The following is a 19,032-nucleotide window of genomic DNA, read 5'->3' as shown; positions in this document are numbered from 1 at the left end:
AAATATAGAGAATTTTCTCAGCTTTTCAAAAATATTTTTTCAAAACTGGGCAAACATGTGCACTAATTTAAAAATGAAAAACTGCGACTATTTTCAAAAAGTCACTTAAATATGGCTATAACTTGAAAACGGTGCACTTTATCAAAATTTTAGTAAAGTACTTTTGATTGCAAATTTGATTTTACATCGAAAATGAAGTTGAAAAAGTTTTACGACCAAAATTTCGATTTTTGAAAAATCAGTATTGATTAAAAATTCATAACTCGGTCAGTGATTTTTGCACAACCTGGAAATTTCTGAAAAGTTGGCATTTTATGTCTTCTAAAACATATCAAAAATAAAAAAATTAAAATAGTGTTTTTTGTAAATCAAGTTTTAGTGATAAAAGTTAAATAAAAAATCACCAAATTTTTTTACCGTGTATTATTTTTTTCCAGTGTAGTCTGTATCCATACCTACAACTTTGCCCAAGACACCAAATCGATCAAAAAATTCCTTCAAAAGATACAGATTTTTGAAATTTCATACATCATTTTTGTATGGACAGCTGCCAAATTTGTATGGAAAATTATATGGACAAACTAATGATGCAAAATGGCTTCTTTGGGCATACCGAAGGCACCAAAAAAGTTTCAGCCGGATTAAAAAATACAAAAATTAAAATTGAAGAAAAAAGACCGATTTCGTAGAGAATTGCTCATTTCTTAAAACAATAAAATGATTTTTTTTTAATATTTCTGAGGTATTTGTATTTTTTTGGACTCAAGCAGATTTTTTTGTGACAGATTTGTTGGTTTCTGTGAGATTTTTGTACACTTTTTAACAAGAATGTTTTATTAAATAATTGGCAGTTGACAAAAAGTTTTTCAAATATTATTTAAGTTTGTTTGAATTCTTCACATTTTTTAGAGTAATCTGTCTTTTGCCGCAGATAATTATTAATTTTATTTAATATTTTTTCGTATTTGTATTTTTTTATTTTAATTCAAACAAAAAGAAGCTCAGAATAGTGGCTTTTCATTTTTTTTATTAAAATAAAACGTTTTCAAATACCTTCTATAGTTGTTTTTGTTATGAAAACTGTATTCTTTTTGCAAACCAAAAAAAATAATTATGTTTGTGCATTGATACCAGTAAATTAAAAATAAGGAGGGGGGGGGGGGAATGAAGTTCTTGCAAATCAGTCAAGGGGGGAATGGATCGCAAAAGTTTGAGAAACACTGACCTAAGGTATTGCGATTGAGTGTGTAGTGGTGCGGTTGTAAAAATAGCTATCTCTGACTCTCTCACTTTCGTATATGCTGAATGGCAAGCTTTCCACTGTGCGGTTAACTCGGTTTTGCTTTGCGCCTGCTTTGTTCGGTTTTTTGGCTCTCTAATCTAATCTAATCTAATCGAACACAAGCGCAGCCAGTCCGAAGAAAGCATCCGGGAAGAACTTATGGTTAGATTACGCCTTGAGTTCTTTCTTGTCATTATTAATGATTGCAGTACTTTCGAGAACCCCCCGAAATGTATTACACTCACTAAAGCGGCCCGGCCTACTGCGTTGCATTAACCGCAAGAGACAGATTCTATGAACGGAACCCACATTTCATGGAATCATCAGGGGAAGAAGAAGAAGTGGGGACATACCGTACCAACCACTTCGAGTTATTCATAGAATATGGTGTGTGGTGTGTGTAGGGGAATCGTTGGGAGAGGGATTGTTGTATTATTTAGTAAATGACCTTGTGACATTATTTCACCACTACGGATTAATTCACTCAAGGGGTGTCAACCCCTCGGTGACCGAGTGGCTAGAGCATCACCAATCCAAAGGTGTGAGTTCGAATCCCACCTGATTCCATGCGTTTTTCGTTCATATTCAAAGTTCAATTATAGTCAAATAATTTCAAGGAGACCGGTCGGGAATCGAACCCGGAACCTTCCGCTTATGAGGCGGGAGCCGTAGCCATTGAGCCACGGGCCGGTCCTGCTGCTTTGTTCGGTTTTTGGGCTCGTACCAAAACTAGAAAACCAAAACCGCGGTGTGTGTCGTCACTTGCGCATTGGAAGCTAGCTATGCTAGCGTTTGTCATAAACGCTTGTTTGATTAAGAATTTGTACGATTAAAAATATTCTATTGGTGAAAATAGCGTTTTCAATTTCTTTTACAAAACACATCATTAATAATACCTTGCTTTCATCATAAAATTTTTTGTATCAAGTCGATGTTGTGAATTGAAAGAAGTTATATTCTTTAGTAAGAAAGGCTCTATCTTACCCCTGGTGGGATTAAATCGGGTTTTTGAGTCCTGTTTAATTTTAACGATATTTGATAATTTGAGTGAACCATTCCAGTGAAAGTTAATTTTTCATTTGTTTTCATTTAAAAAAATCGATTTCGTTTCAAATATTTTGTTTTTGCCTATTGATTTAAAATTTAAATTTTGAAAAGGGAGAACCTTTAAAATTATTTTCAAGGTGCTAAATTTCGCAATAAAAATTAACAAACACTTTTAGTAAAATTGATACCATCCCTAGGAGAAATGAAAGTTACTATTTGTACGAATCAAAATAAGACAACATTGTTTTTGTTTGTGATTTAGATTTTTGTTAAGCTTGATTATTTCTTACATTTAAACCAAACAGAAAATTAGTAACAAGCTAAAACCTTCGAATTTGAATCATCCTACCGAAGACTGCTTATAGTGATAATCTCTTCAAGACAGCTCCCGAGAAGCATTACGAAAACACATTGAGATGCTAGCAATTATCTTTGCGCAAATATTACAGAAATTAATGTCAAGCTCTATTCAGCAGAATTCTTGCGAGTCCTTTTACACTGAATCTGTGGATTAAATTATGTCTTATCTTAATAATGAATATGAATCCATTACCGATTTCTGAATACATGGTAAATTATTCTGTGCTGATAATCTTTGTTGAAAACTGTTGTTAGACTAAAAGAATTTTTGTATTTTTTTAACAGATCTCAAATACGGTTCTACCACATTCATGATTTAAATTAAAACAACCTTTCAGAATCTGTAATTGAACGCGAAAGCACTAACAAGCCAACATTAGGACATTAGGTCAACATGCAACTGAAAACGTTCTCTTGTGTTCCACTTTCAGCACCAGATGAGCTGGAACCGCTCAACAATGGCAACCACAACGGAGGAGGAGGAGGAGCCACCCCCGGTGCCAGCGAACCAGTTTGGGACAGCTCTCGGTGCTGGAACCAGGTCAAATGCCTCTTCAACGGCATCATCTGTTCGCACAAGTTCAAAAATGTCCAGGTAAGTTGGGCCAATCTGCAACTTAGTAGCTCCTAAGTCTCGATCTCGTAAATCCCTCAAGTTTGCGTGAAGCTGCCAACGGAAATCCCAATCCCCCTTTCCTGGGTCGTAGAGCGTCTCTCGGTTGTGTGGTGTCAGGGCCACACGTGACATTCCCCACGTGGGGGTTATTAGGGAATTAGGTGCGGTTCCGTTTCGCTCGATGTATCAATCCTATTTCCGGTGGGGCAACAAAACATTGTGTGGTGATGTCGTGCGTTTTGTCGTTCTGATGGGGAGGCGAAGAATAGAAAATAAATCCTTCAGAAAGCAACAGCGTAAGCAAGAAAAATGTTGCACGAGGGATTTTTCTAGCCGGGGTTTTTTTTTCTCCTGGTGACACCAGCATCTGGTTGGGAGTTTTTCTTCCTGGGATTGTCATATTGCGTCTGAAAAAGTGTTGTGGGTTTGTTTGTTTGTTTGTTCTTTAGTTCCTGGGCATATAGAAAGCCTTTCAAATTTGATAAACAAGTTGATATCGTTTGGTAGTGTTGCCTAATATTCTGGTAATTTTAAGTATTCCTTTTTTTTGGTTGATGAAAGAGTTTTAGATGACTTTTCATGAAAATTATCGTGAGGACCAAAAACCATTGGCGAAAAAAAAAAACGATTTAATTTTCGAAATTCACAAAACCCAGCTTGTATGTTCAAAATATCATATCTCAAAATCATGTACATGGATATTGGCAACTTTCTGAAAAAAAAAAATGCCAAACACGTTTCAATCGTATATTTTTTTTAATATTCATGGACATATGACATAGGTATGTTCTCATTGATCATAATCGCTGAAATTAACACTCTACTACCCATCCCCGTCTTTAGACGGGCTTCGATTAAATAAATCGCCAAAAATCTATTTTTCAACCAATTTTTGATCATAACAAATCATTGGAAAGAAGAAATCACAAAATTTCAGAAAATTTATGAGATGGAAGTTTGACTTTTTTATGTGACTTTGCCAATGTTTTAAAAAATTACATTTTTTTAGGTGTCAACTTTGGCTATGTTGTTTACTAACATTTCCTATATTTTAAGTAAAAAGAAGCATGCAGTAATTTTTGTAGTGTCCTAGACTATGCCTTTGCCCATTTTTTTTAAATTTAAATGATAAGGGTGCCATTCTACAGCAGAAAATGTGAAAAACAAGCAAAAAAATGAAAAAGTGACTGTAAAAACGTGAAAAAGGGCAAAAACTACCAAAAACAAACATGAACATAACAAAATAAATGAAAAATAAAATACTTAAAACATAAAACATGAAAAGTAAAGTTTTTCATAGAACAATAGTTTCACAAAATGACCTCCCAAACACGGGAAAAATAAAAATCTTCTAAAATCAAAAATTGGGCAGTAGAGGGTCAAGTATGTTTGTGCTTCCCGACTTTTTAACAAAAGTCAAATTTTTTCGACTTTGTCCCGAATTATCGCGGATTTTTCCGAATTTCCTACTTTTTCCCGACTTGACGTCTCCCAACGCAACCTGATTTTTTGTTGGATTCTCAAATTGGATGAGTTATAATTTATGATTTTTTTTTAATTTTTACGTATAGGGTAATTCTCCGCCAACTCACACAGCAGTTGCCCCGACCCCTCTTCGATTTGCGTGAAACTTTGTCTTAAGGGGTAACTTTTATCCCTGATCACGAATCCGAGGTCTAGGGCGTCCAAATTTCCCGGGTTTTGTATTTCCCGGGAAACGGGAAAAATATTTTTGGAATCCCGGGAATTCCCGGAATCCCGGGAAATTTTCGAAACAGTCATAAAATCTGGGTAATTCTCCGCCAACTCACACAGCAGTTGCCCCGACCCCTCTTCGATTTGCGTGAAACTTTGTCCTAAGGGGTAACTTTTGTCCCTGATCACGAATCCGAGGTCCGTTTTTTGATATCTCGTGACGGAGGGGCGGTACGACCCCTTCCATTTTTGCACATGCGAAAAAGAGGTGTTTTCAATAATTTGCAGCCTGAAACGGTGATGAGATAGAAATTTGGTGTCAAAGGACTTTTATGTAAATTAGACGCCCGATTTGATGGCGTAATCAGAATTCCGAAAAACGTATTTTTCATCGAAAAAACACTAAAAAGTTTTAAAATTCTCCCATTTTCCGTTACTCGACTGTAAAATTTTGGAACATGTCATTTTATGGGAAATTTAATGTACTTTTCGAATCTACATTGTCCCAGAAGGGTCATTTTTCATTTAGAACAAAATTTTTCATTTTAAAATTTCGTGTTTTTTCTAACTTTGCAGGGTTATTTTTAGAGTGTAACAATGTTCTACAAAGTTGTAGAGCAGACAATTACAAAATTTTGATATATATACATAAGGGTTTGCTTATAAACATCACAAGTTATCACGATTTTACGAAAAAAGTTTTAAAAAGTTGGTCGTCATCGATCATGGCCGTTCATGGTCACCCGCGACAGACACGGACGACGAAACAAAGAGAAACGCAAAAGTAACTTTTTCAAAACTTTTTCGTAAAATCGCGATAACTTGTGATGTTTATAAGCAAAAACTATATATCAAAATTTTGTAATTGTCTGCTCTACAACTTTGTAGAACATTGTTACACTCTAAAAAATAACCCTGCAAAGTTAGAAAACACGAAATTTTAAAATGAAATTTTGTTCTAAATGACCCTTCTGACAATGTAGATTCGAAAGTACATTAAATTTCCCATAAATGACATGTTCAAAATTTTACAGTCGAGTAACGGAAAATGGGAGAATTTTAAAACTTTTTTTTGTTTTTCGATGAAAATACGTTTTTCGGAATTCTGAGTAAATCAAATCGGGCGTCTAATTACATAAAAGTCCCTTTGATGCCAAATTTCATCTCCACCGTTTCAGGCTGCAAATTATTGAAAAACACCTCTTTCGCATGTTCAAAAATGGAAGTCGCCCCTCCGTCACGAGATATCAAAAAACGGACCTCGGATTCGTGATCAGGGACAAAAGTTACCCCTTAGGACAAAGTTTCACGCAAATCGAAGAGGGGTCGGGGCAACTTTTCCCGATTTCGTGTGAGTTGGTAGAGAATTACCCATCTATGTTTTCATTATATTTGATATGTTTTTAAGCTTGAAATCATAGAAATAACTGAATCAAATTAATTGGTGATACTCTACACTGCAATATAAACAATAACGGCAGTTTTCTATAGCTTGAATGAAATTCATTTTTTTTGTTCATTGTTGTGCTTTGGATTTCAAATAAACTACAATGTGATTCTAATCAAATATGGCTTATATAAATATACATATCTTTTTTATAAGACATGACCAGAGAAGCTTGAAAAATTTCTTTGAAAATATCTTCAAAAAAACAAGAGGCGACAACAAATAAATTAACACTAATCAATGTAAAATTTTGGATAAGTTTTGAATTTAATATTTTATATAATAAAAGATTACACAACAAGGGGTAAATATCGATTACTTTTTCAAAATGTCTGATGTACATAAGAAACTGTTGGCACATTGGTTGTTATGAAAAAGTAAATTATAAATACGACAAGTGCTGGAAAAAATAAGTTTTACAACAAGTTGCTTGCAACATTTTTTGCAATTTTGAATAAACGCTATTTGAATGGAATTTTTGCAAACATCCATGTGTTAAATAAATTCACCGCTAGAAAAAATACTTACTGATACTAGTTTTCAAAAGTTCAACTTGAAAAAAACTTTTACAAAAAAAAACATATTTTAAAAATTATCTTCAAGTTACTATCAACTAGGAAAACACAGGAATACAGTCATAATAGGTAAAGAGGAGATTTTAGAGTGATAAATTTGAAAACCGGTTTTCCGTGGAATTTTTGTTATGTTCCTGTTTGAACAAAAGTCATGCAAAATATCGTGCAAAAAATGGCTTAATAGCTGATTAATGCTGATGTCTACCGAATATAAATTATAATGCTTTGAAATTATTATCGATTATAAGGTATTCAATTGTTCATCTTTTTCCACAACCAAATCTGAATTTCCAGACCAAAATTTGTTTTATTTTTTTTTTAATTTCGGGAATTCCCGGGACAAATTACAAAAAAATCCCGGGATTCGGGAATTCCCGGTTTAGGAAAAATCCCGGGATTTTTGTCCCGGGAATTCCCGGGATGGACGCACTACCGAGGTCCATTTTTTGATATCTCGTGACGGAGGGGTGGTACGACCCCTCTATTTTTGAACATGCGAAAAAAGAGGTGTTTTTCAATAATTTGCAGCCTGAAACGGTGATGAGATAGAAATTTGGTGTAAAAGGGACTTTTATGAAAAATTAGACGCCCGATTTGATGGCGTACTCAGAATTCCAAAAAAACGTATTTTTCATCGAAAAAAACACTTAAATAGTTTTAAAAACTCTCCCATTTTCCGTTACTCAACTGTAAAAAAATGTGGAACATGCCATTTTATGGGAAATTTAATGTACTTTTTGAATCTACATTGGCCAAGAAGGGTCATTTTTTCATTTAGAACAAAATTTTTCATTTTAAAATTTCGTGTTTTTTCTAACTTTGCAGGGTTATTTTTTAGAGTGTAACAATGTTCTACAAAGTTGTAGAGCAGACAATAACAAAAAATTTGATATATAGGCATAAGGGGTTTGCTTATAAACATCACGAGTTATCAAGATTTTACGAAAAAAAAAGTTTTGAAAAAGTTGGTCGTCATCGATCATGGCCGTTCATAGTCACCCGCGACAGACACGGACGACGAAACAAAGAGAAACGCAAAAAGTAACTTTTTCAAAACTTTTTTTCGTAAAATCGCGATAACTCGTGATGTTTATAAGCAAACCCCTTATGTCTATATATCAAAATTTTTGTAATTGTCTGCTCTACAACTTTGTAGAACATTGTTACACTCTAAAAAATAACCCTGCAAAGTTAGAAAAAACACGAAATTTTAAAATGAAAAATTTTGTTCTAAATGAAAAAATGACCCTTCTTGGCCAATGTAGATTCAAAAAGTACATTAAATTTCTCATAAAATGACATGTTCCAAATTTTTTTACAGTCGAGTAACGGAAAATGGGAGAATTTTTAAAACTTTATTAATGTTTTTTCGATGAAAAATACGTTTTTTTGGAATTCTGAGTACGCCATCAAATCGGGCGTCTAATTTTACATAAAAGTCCCTTTGACACCAAATTTCTATCTCATCACCGTTTCAGGCTGCAAATTATTAAAAAACACCTCTTTTTTCGCATGTTCAAAAATGGAAGGGGTCGTACCGCCCCTCCGTCACGAGATATCAAAAAACGGACCTCGGTTTCGTGATCAGGGACAAAAGTTATCCCTTAGCACAAAGTTTCACGCAAATCGAAGAGGGGTCGGGGCAACTTTTCCCGATTTCGTGTGAGTTGGTAGAGAATTACTCTATAGTTAGTTGGAAAATGTTGATTTTATGGAAAATATTAAAAATTATTCCCTACTTCGAACAAATCAGCTGTTGAAAGGTAGTCCATATCTCAGTTCAGGATAACAACAGCAACCTAATAAATAAAATGAAAAAAAAAAAAATATAAAAAAAAACATTTTGGATGGAGCATTTCCATTCGAGCAGCTTTTGCTTTTTCTACAATGTATTTCTTATGGAGCGAACTGTCAAAAACTGCTCGACTGCGGGTGCTCCATTGATTGCTCTAATCTATCGCTAAACCTAAAACAACGAGTCAAGATAGAAACGCTGCATGGTTTTCTGTGAACATTAAAAAAAATACCCAAAATTTGCATCGCTGATAAATTTTATACGAAGTTTGGCGTTATTTCTTAACCATTTTTCTGTTTTTTTTTTAATTTGGCTGTTTGTAAAAAAAATGAATAAATAAAGTTTTTTTTTTATCAAAAAATTATTACTCTGCGCGGATTTTTTGTCAATGGCCCAAAAGTTTCGAGTTTTGTCCCTTAAAACATATTTAAAAAAAGTCAAAATAAAAAAACACGGATTTTGGGAACATGAATTCTTGTGAAAATTAAATCGAATTAAAAAATCGGCAAAAAATTACCTTTTCTAACTTTGCCGAGTCACCAAATCGATTAGGAGATTTCTTCAAAAGTTATAGATTTTTGAATATTTACGTATCTTTTTTCTATGAACAGCTGCCAGAATTTTATCAAGACTTGTTTGGGTGAACTAATGACACTAAAGGGCTTCTTTGAGATTTGCCCATATGTTAATGTTCATTGAAATAGTTTATTTGATAGTTTTGTAGATTTATTCCTTTATTTTTTCCACAATTTGACTGACTTTAAAAAAATAATAAACTTTAAATTTAGTCTGCTCGTGGTGAGCAATCTTCGTGTTCATAAAAAGATGAAAAAAAGAACACATTTCCAAAAAGTACAATTTTAAATATCTAGTTCCACCGCCAGGAACCAGCTCCTTCTACGAATTCTAGCAGCTAGCAATTCTTGGAAAATGCAATGAATGCAGACGACTACGAAGACTTCTAACGTTAAAAATGGCAGGTCGTTTGCATTGCTCGTTTCAGTGTTTCGCTGACAATGCTAAAAATCCACCACCTTTTTAATGAACGGTCCAATTACTGTCACTGCTAACTGGCTGTTGAACTGCAGTTTGGCGTGATTTTTTTTAATTTTTATTTTTGGTAGGTTTTAAAGTGTAGCCGCAGTTTACAATTTTTCAACAATTTTACAATTTTTTTTCCGAAAACAGTTTGACTCCACTTTGAAGATCCTGCAGGGCTTCTGTGTCTGGCTAGAGGTAGTGTCACTCCGCGCGGTGTCCATGCAACTGGAAAAAAGCACGCAATTAAGCTCCACAGCAGCTAATTGCTTCACTTTGCTCGGAACTGGCACTTCTCAGAAAGGGATTATAATTTGCTTTTAAATTGTGGTTTTCTTTACCTGGAATGCTGACGGTGAAGAAGGAAAATGAGTTGAGCTCACATTGTTTCAGTTTCAATTTTGAACTTTGTCCAAGTTACTCAATATTTAAGTTTATACAAACAGCGCTCAGCGATATTTTCTTAGAAAGGAACTTTTCTTATGAGAAACCTACAGCGCAGCGCAACTTTACGAGTGTGTGCATAATTCAAGGTGAAGTGCAATTTGCAGTTTATCCCTTCTGGATCACGGGAAAACTTCTCGGGAAAAGCTTTTCCTCCAACTTTCCACTGGGATTTTCTTTCGACAGCAGTTTTTCTTTTCCTCAACCCAGGTAGACACACTATCACTATTATCTTGAAGTTCGATCTCCCGCCCTGGTGCGATATTAATCTCCCATCTCATCTCGACGAACTCCCATTATCGAACACAAGAGGTGCAGCAGGCACAAAAGGGAAGTTCAAGCAGCAAAGGGTGCGCAAAACTCTGGTGCACGCGGGTCGAGTTTCCAGAAGCTGTGAACAAACACGACGTAAATAGAACTTGGACTTGTAACTGGGTTGGGTAATATAGCATCGATAGTCGGGGTGGAAATGGATTACGTCCAAGAAGGTTGGAAAATCTCGCCAAAGAAAGCGCTTGTGAAACAACAATATCGAACATGTGCTTGGTTCGGAGAAAGAGAATGCTGTGGATGGTGAAAGATGTTCTTACTCGGAGGAAATACTCCTAAAAATAATGGAAATGGCCTTATCATATAAAATAATAATTTTGTAATTTTTGTAAGTTTTGTAATTTTTGTAATTTTTGTAATTTTTGTAATTTTTGGTAATTTTTGTAATTTTTGTAATTTTTGTAATTTTTGTAATTTTTGTAATTTTTGTAATTTTTGTAATTTTTGTAATTTTTGTAATTTTTGTAATTTTTGTATTTTTTGTAATTTTTGTTATTTTTGTAATTTTTGTAATTTTTGTAATTTTTTGTAATTTTTGTAATTTTTATAATTTTTGTTATTTTTGTAATTTTTGTAATTTTTGTAATTTTTGTAATTTTTGGTAATTTTTGGTAATTTTTGTAATTTGTAACCGATGGCAGTTCCTGACCCAATCGTTACTGTGGCTCTGTTTGTTTCGCGTTAAATATATGTGCTAAAATGCAGGAAAATGCTTAAGTTATTGGGCGGAACTTCACTACTCCCACTGGCTAGGGCAAACAAAAGCCAAGACACCCTAGCAGTACGCAGCCAGTTCCATACCCCCACGATTGCTACCCCACTAGAACGAGACTACAGGCGTTGGTAGCCGATTGGTAGCAGCGGATGACAGGTGCCTGGTAGGCGGCAATACCGGAGATGACTTGCAAAGGCAAGAACCGGGATTCGGTCTATTTGCCCGGAAGACCCGTAACCGAACAGACTGACAGTGCCTGAGTCAGTCGGATAGCAGGTAACTTGCCAAAGCCGTAAACCCAGTGCCAACCTAACCTTACCGTGTCCTTTGGAAGGACCCTCAACCTTTGTTTAAGGTTCATCCCGGATGTCCCGGAGATGACCAGTGGAACCCCAACAACCCCTGGAATGTCCGACGTCCTGGCGCTCAACTACGGGCAATGTTCCGGCCAATCGCCAACACCGGCCGAAGTCCCGATCCGTCAACACATCGGGAAGAGCCCAGGATAACCGGATGGGTCCACGCAGCGCGCGACGAGAACCGCTACCAAGCACCGCGGCCGTAGCCGACGGTCGAACCCAGATCGCTGGTGGATGGAGCAGAGGTGACGACGCCGAGCTGGTGGGGCCCCAAGAAGCAGAAGAAAAGGTCAGATAGAATAAGAAAGTGGGACAGTTTTGAGGTTAGGAGAAGGAGGAAAGTTAGTAGGAGAAAAGTGGGAGAATAAAGTGTGCACAAACCGTGAATAAAAGTGGTGTTTCGTTTAGTTACTTGTAGTGTTTTCCTGTATCCGTCAAAGTTAGTGTGGATAAGCGTGCCGACCTTGAGGTATTTCTGTAGAGTCCCTGCATCGAGAAAGGTCTCGGCTGAACCACTAGTTACAAATTTTTGTATTTTTTGTAATTTTTGTAATTTTTATAATTTTTGTTATTTTTGTAATTTTTGTAATTTTTGTAATTTTTGTAATTTTTGGTAATTTTTGGTAATTTTTGTAATTTGTAACCGATGGCAGTTCCTGACCCAATCGTTACTGTGGCTCTGTTTGTTTCGCGTTAAATATATGTGCTAAAATGCAGGAAAATGCTTAAGTTATTGGGCGGAACTTCACTACTCCCACTGGCTAGGGCAAACAAAAGCCAAGACACCCTAGCAGTACGCAGCCAGTTCCATACCCCCACGATTGCTACCCCACTAGAACGAGACTACAGGCGTTGGTAGCCGATTGGTAGCAGCGGATGACAGGTGCCTGGTAGGCGGCAATACCGGAGATGACTTGCAAAGGCAAGAACCGGGATTCGGTCTATTTGCCCGGAAGACCCGTAACCGAACAGACTGACAGTGCCTGAGTCAGTCGGATAGCAGGTAACTTGCCAAAGCCGTAAACCCAGTGCCAACCTAACCTTACCGTGTCCTTTGGAAGGACCCCTCAACCTTTGTTTAAGGTTCATCCCGGATGTCCCGGAGATGACCAGTGGAACCCCAACAACCCCCTGGAATGTCCGACGTCCTGGCGCTCAACTACGGGCAATGTTCCGGCCAATCGCCAACACCGGCCGAAGTCCCGATCCGTCAACACATCGGGAAGAGCCCAGGATAACCGGATGGGTCCACGCAGCGCGCGACGAGAACCGCTACCAAGCACCGCGGCCGTAGCCGACGGTCGAACCCAGATCGCTGGTGGATGGAGCAGAGGTGACGACGCCGAGCTGGTGGGGCCCCAAGAAGCAGAAGAAAAGGTCAGATAGAATAAGAAAGTGGGACAGTTTTGAGGTTAGGAGAAGGAGGAAAGTTAGTAGGAGAAAAGTGGGAGAATAAAGTGTGCACAAACCGTGAATAAAAGTGGTGTTTCGTTTAGTTACTTGTAGTGTTTTCCTGTATCCGTCAAAGTTAGTGTGGATAAGCGTGCCGACCTTGAGGTATTTCTGTAGAGTCCCTGCATCGAGAAAGGTCTCGGCTGAACCACTAGTTACAAATTTTTGTAATTTTTGTAATTTTTGTAATTTTTGTAATTTTTGGTAATTTTTGTAATTTTTGTAATTTTTGTAATTTTTGTAATTTTTGTAATTTTTGTAATTTTTGTTATTTTTGTAATTTTTGTAAATTTTTGTAATTTTTGTAATTTTTATAATTTTTGTTATTTTTGTAATTTTTGTAATTTTTGTAATTTTTGTAATTTTTGTATTTTTTGTAATTTTTGTAATTTTTGTTATTTTTGTAATTTTTGTAATTTTTGTAAATTTTGTAATTTTGTAATTTTATAATTTTTATAATTTTGTTATTTTGTAATTTTTGTAATTTTTGTAATTTTTGGTAATTTTGAAATTTTGTAATTTTGTAATTTTTGTAATTTTGTAATTTTGTAATTTTTGGTAATTTTGTAATTTTGTAATTTTGTAATTTTTGTAATTTTTGTAATTTTGTAATTTTGTAATTTTTGTAATTTTGTAATTTTGTAATTTTGTAATTTTTGTAATTTTTGTAATTTTGTAATTTTGTAATTTTTGTAATTTTGTAATTTTTGTTAGTTTTGTAATTTTGTAATTTTGTAATTTTTGTAATTTTGTAATTTTGTAATTTTGTAATTTTGTAATTTTGTAATTTTGTAATTTTGTAATTTTGTAATTTTGTAATTTTGTAATTTTTGTAATTTTGTAATTTTTGTAATTTTGTAATTTTTGTAATTTTGTAATTTTTGTAATTTTTGTAATTTTGTAATTTTGTAATTTTTGTAATTTTGTAATTTTGTAATTTTTGTAATTTTGTAATTTTGTAATTTTGTAATTTGTAATTTTTGTAATTTTTGTAATTTTGTAATTTTGTAATTTTGTAATTTTGTAATTTTGTAATTTTTGTAATTTTGTAATTTTGTAATTTTTGTAATTTTGTAATTTTTGTAATTTTGTAATTTTTGTAATTTTTGTAATTTTTGTAATTTTGTAATTTTGTAATTTTTGTAATTTTGTAATTTTTGTAATTTTTGTAATTTTTGTAATTTTGTAATTTTGTAATTTTGTAATTTTGTAATTTTGTAATTTTTGTAATTTTGTAATTTTTGTAATTTTGTAATTTTGTAATTTTGTAATTTTTGTAATTTTGTAATTTTGTAATTTTGTAATTTTTGTAATTTTGTAATTTTGTAATTTTGTAATTTTTGTAATTTTTGTAATTTTGTAATTTTTGTAATTTTGTAATTTTTGTAATTTTGGTAATTTTGTAATTTTTGTAATTTTTGTAATTTTGTAATTTTTGTAATTTTTGTAATTTTGTAATTTTGTAATTTTGTAATTTTGTAATTTTGTAATTTTGTAATTTTGTAATTTTGTAATTTTGTAATTTTTGTAATTTTGTAATTTTGTAATTTTGTAATTTTTGTAATTTTGTAATTTTGTAATTTTTGTAATTTTGTAATTTTGTAATTTTTGTAATTTTTGTAATTTTGTAATTTTTGTAATTTTGTAATTTTGTAATTTTTGTAATTTTGTAATTTTGTAATTTTGTAATTTTGTAATTTTTGTAATTTTGTAATTTTGTAATTTTGTAAATTTTGTAATTTTGTAATTTTGTAAGTTTTGTAATTTGTAATTTTGTAATTTTTGTAATTTTTGGTAATTTTGTAATTTTGTAATTTTGTAATTTTGTAATTTTGTAATTTTGTAATTTTTGTAATTTTTGTATTTTTGTAATTTTGTAATTTTGTAATTTTGTAATTTTGTAATTTTGTAATTTTGTAATTTTTGTATTTTTGTAATTTTTGTAATTTTTGTAATTTTGTAATTTTGTAATTTTGTAATTTTGTAATTTTGTAATTTTTGTAATTTTGTAATTTTGTAATTTTGTAATTTTGTAATTTTGTATTTTTGTAATTTTGTTATTTTGTAATTTTGTAATTTTTGTAAATTTTTGTAATTTTTGTAATTTTATAATTTTGTAATTTTTGTAATTTTTGTAATTTTTGTAATTTTTGTAATTTTGGTAATTTTTGTAATTTTTGTAATTTTTGTAATTTTTGTAATTTTTGTAATTTTTGTAATTTTTGTAATTTTTGTAATTTTTGTAATTTTTGTTATTTTTGTAATTTTTGTAAATTTTTGTAATTTTGTAATTTTATAATTTTGTTATTTTTGTAATTTTGTAATTTTTGTAATTTTGTAATTTTGTAATTTTGTAATTTTTGTAATTTTTGTAATTTTGTAATTTTTGTAATTTTGTTATTTTTGTAATTTTGTAATTTTGTAAATTTTGTAATTTTGTAATTTTTATAATTTTTATAATTTTGTTATTTTTGTAATTTTTGTAATTTTTGTAATTTTGGTAATTTTGTAATTTTGTAATTTTTGTAATTTTGGTAATTTTGTAATTTTGTAATTTTGTAATTTTGTAATTTTGTAATTTTTGTAATTTTGTAATTTTGTAATTTTGTAATTTTGTAATTTTTGTAATTTTGTAATTTTTGTAATTTTTGTAATTTTGTAATTTTTGTAATTTTTGTAATTTTGTAATTTTGTAATTTTTGTAATTTTGTAATTTTGTAATTTTTGTAATTTTTGTAATTTTGTAATTTTGTAATTTTGTAATTTTTGTAATTTTGTAATTTTGTAATTTTGTAATTTTTGTAATTTTTGTAATTTTTGTTATTTTTGTAATTTTTGTAATTTTTGTAATTTTTGTAATTTTTGTAATTTTTGTTATTTTTGTAATTTTTGTAATTTTTGTAATTTTTGTAATTTTTGTAATTTTTGTAATTTGTGTAATTTTTGTAATTTTTGTAATTTTTTTATTTTTGTAATGAAATTATTCCTTATCTTATATAGATTAAAAGAACTAAAATTTAATAGAAATTTGGCAATGAAAACTATACAAGTTCACCAATATTAGATTTATTCATAAATCTTTCGATTTATTTTTAAAATTATGATTGTGTATTGTATTGATCCATATATGAAATATTTTTTGTAAAGCATGTAGTTCATATTTTTGATTAGTAGAATTGAAACTAGCTTGAACATTATTTTTAAATAGATTTTTATTGTATACAATAAAAACTCATGATTTAACTTTAAAATGCGTGTAAAGATATTAAAGATAATGTATTACTTATAACAGAATCATATAAATAGATTTTTCCATAAATATACTCTAGAGTTTTGAACACTATCGTTTACTTACTTACTCAACTTATTTTCTTCTATTTAATTTAAATAAATACAAAGCCCTTGAAAATAAATCCTTGAAAAAAATCTAATTTTACTGTAAATATCATTTCATTAAAGCGTTCTCCATTGAGACCTTATGTTACATTGTGCCCATTCATAGAGCTACATTCAGAGAGCTTTAGAGCTGTTTCCGATCCCCCGTTTTTCCCCTTCCTTGGTGCAAACTATTTTCCATTCGCCGGAGCTGCCCTCCCCCTCCACAGAAAAAGACTTCCATCCAGCAACGACGATGAATGTGAACGTGCATAACTAAGCAGAAATCTTGCACTCTATTTAGCTCTATTGCAACGTGCAGGAGAAAAGCGCAACCTTTGCAACAACAAAAAAGAAGAAGAAAACTAGAAAATGAATAGTGAGGATAGTTGGGTGGGAAGCTGCAGAAACCCCGGAGACTGGCCTAGCAGCAATTTCCATCACAGTCTGGTGAAGCCTCTCCGATGCCAGTACCAACTGCAAAGTGTTCAACAAGTTCCAAGGCTCGTAGCGTTTGGAACAGCGGAAGTAAAAAAAATGGATTTGCTGGATGAAGACCGAGGACTTCATTTTTGCTTCATCAAAATGTTGTTTCTCAGGACGAAGAGATGCTGGAAGCTTGTACTAGGTCTATTTTGGGAGTATATCACTTTAAACGAATCCATCAATCTGGCAGGGATTTCACCCACTTCCAAAACAAACCCCCTCCACCGTGCTGGATCGGTGTCCACAGGTCGAAAGTCGAAAGATTAAAAAGGCCAGCTGAGCCCGGCTGATCCCCGTCGTCGTCGTCGTCAAATCTGGCAGTAAAATCGAACGGCCGGCAATGTTCAAAGGTGTTTGTGCCACTTTTTGTTTGTGCCCGGGCAGAGAAAAAGATGAAATGAAACTTTTTTTTTCTTTAGTCTCGTTCGATGGTTGGTTTTACAATTTCAAGTTGCTTCACGATGTGAAATGATAATACCGGATTCGAAGACGGGAAAAAAGGGTTTCAAGAAGTTAATCTTTGTCAGGATAAACCTGACTTGCACTTGATAGGATTAGAGTTGCTTCTGTTGTTGAGGATAGCATTGCTCATTCAACAATCTTTTCTTGCGTTTTGCCTTTCAACCCTTAACAATCGAGTCAGTGATATTAAATGGTAGTCGGTACGGCAGCCTCAGTGATATTGGCTTGTGTGCAGTTCCTGTGCTTGAGCTGAACGCAAGCTTTTACACGGGAAGAATGCCTTTCACTTTACTTACAAGATAACGTTGACGACGGTTGCACAATATTTAGGAGAGCTCGCCTGCTTTTTTGAAAGTCTCTTTATAATATTTGGCGATAATATAATCACAGAATTTCTAATCTTTTCAAAATCAAAATTAAAAATTATTTGGTTAAATTTTAATTAATTTTAAGTAAATGTAAGGTAAAGTAACATTTTAATGCAAAGATTTTTCTTTCTCATAACCCTTTTTAAATAACTTCAGTTGTTGATATCTTCCTTACAAAACAAACTGCAAAAGCTTTTTGTTTGCATTTGATTACGCCTGAATGTTTGCAAAAAATAAATCTAATCAGTAATAGCTTGGGAACAATAGATCTCAAATATACCAAACTATGTGATTCAAACTGGACAGAATGAAACAAATCCGGACAAAATTCGTTCATCTAAAGTCGTTTTTATTATTATTTTTAGCTGTAAACCATAAAGCAAGCCCAATGTTTTTTTTTAATGAAAATGGATTTAGAACCTCTGTCATTTCCCGTTGCTAAAATGAAACCAAAAAATCATCGTTTCAGTAATTGTTTCGAAAAGTAATAGTTTTCGACACTGTTCGTAGCAAAACTCGATTATTCCAGCAACTATTTTTTTAACTTTGTAATTTGGACAGCAAATAAAAACAAGAGTATATTAGAAAAAAATGAAGTTATTGAAGCCAAATAAAAAAAAATAAAAATTTTCAAAGTCAGGAATTGAATTTTTTCAGAATGTTTTAACCTTTACAAATGAAACTTCATATTTCCATGATGGGTAATTCTCCGCCAACTCACACAGCAGTTGCTCCGACCCCTCTTCGATTTGCGTGAAACTTTGTCCTAAGGGGTAACTTTTGTCCCTGATCACGAATCCAAGGTCCGTTTTTTGATATCTCGTGACGGAGGGGTACGATCCCTTTCATTTTTAAACATGTAAAAAAAGAGGTATTTTTCAATAATTTGCAGCCTGAAACGGTGATGAGATAGACATTTGGTGTCAAATGGACTTTTATGTAAAATTAGACGCCCGATTTGATGGTGCACTCAAAATTCTGAAAAAAAACAAATTTTTCATCGAAAAAAACACTTAAAAAGTTTTAAAAAGTCTCCTATTTTCCGTTACTTGACTGTAAAAAATTTTAGAACATGTCATTTTATGGGAAATTTCATGTACTTTTTGAATCAATATTGATCCAGAAGGGTATTTTTTTCATATAGAACAATTTTTTTCATTTTAAAATTTCGTGTTTTTTCTAACTT

At 32.5% G+C, this 19,032-nt stretch overlaps 1 protein-coding gene across 3 annotated transcripts in view; it reads left to right on the top strand.

Annotated features, from left to right (window-relative positions):
* The window catches only part of LOC6039340 (adenylate cyclase type 6), a 282,888-nt gene that overhangs the window by 188,408 nt on the left and 75,448 nt on the right, over positions 1-19,032 (top strand). For all 3 annotated transcript variants that reach the window (XM_038260275.1, XM_038260272.1, XM_038260274.1), the window contains one exon: positions 3,121-3,284. In XM_038260275.1, coding sequence (XP_038116203.1) covers positions 3,121-3,284 — 164 coding nt within the window. The remainder of the gene's footprint in view (positions 1-3,120; positions 3,285-19,032) is intronic.

The sequence above is a fragment of the Culex quinquefasciatus genome, chromosome 3, assembly GCF_015732765.1.
Source record: "Culex quinquefasciatus strain JHB chromosome 3, VPISU_Cqui_1.0_pri_paternal, whole genome shotgun sequence".
Classification (NCBI taxonomy): domain Eukaryota; kingdom Metazoa; phylum Arthropoda; class Insecta; order Diptera; family Culicidae; genus Culex; species Culex quinquefasciatus.
Note: the sequence above shows the minus strand (reverse complement) of the source record. Positions and strands in the feature narration are given on the sequence as shown.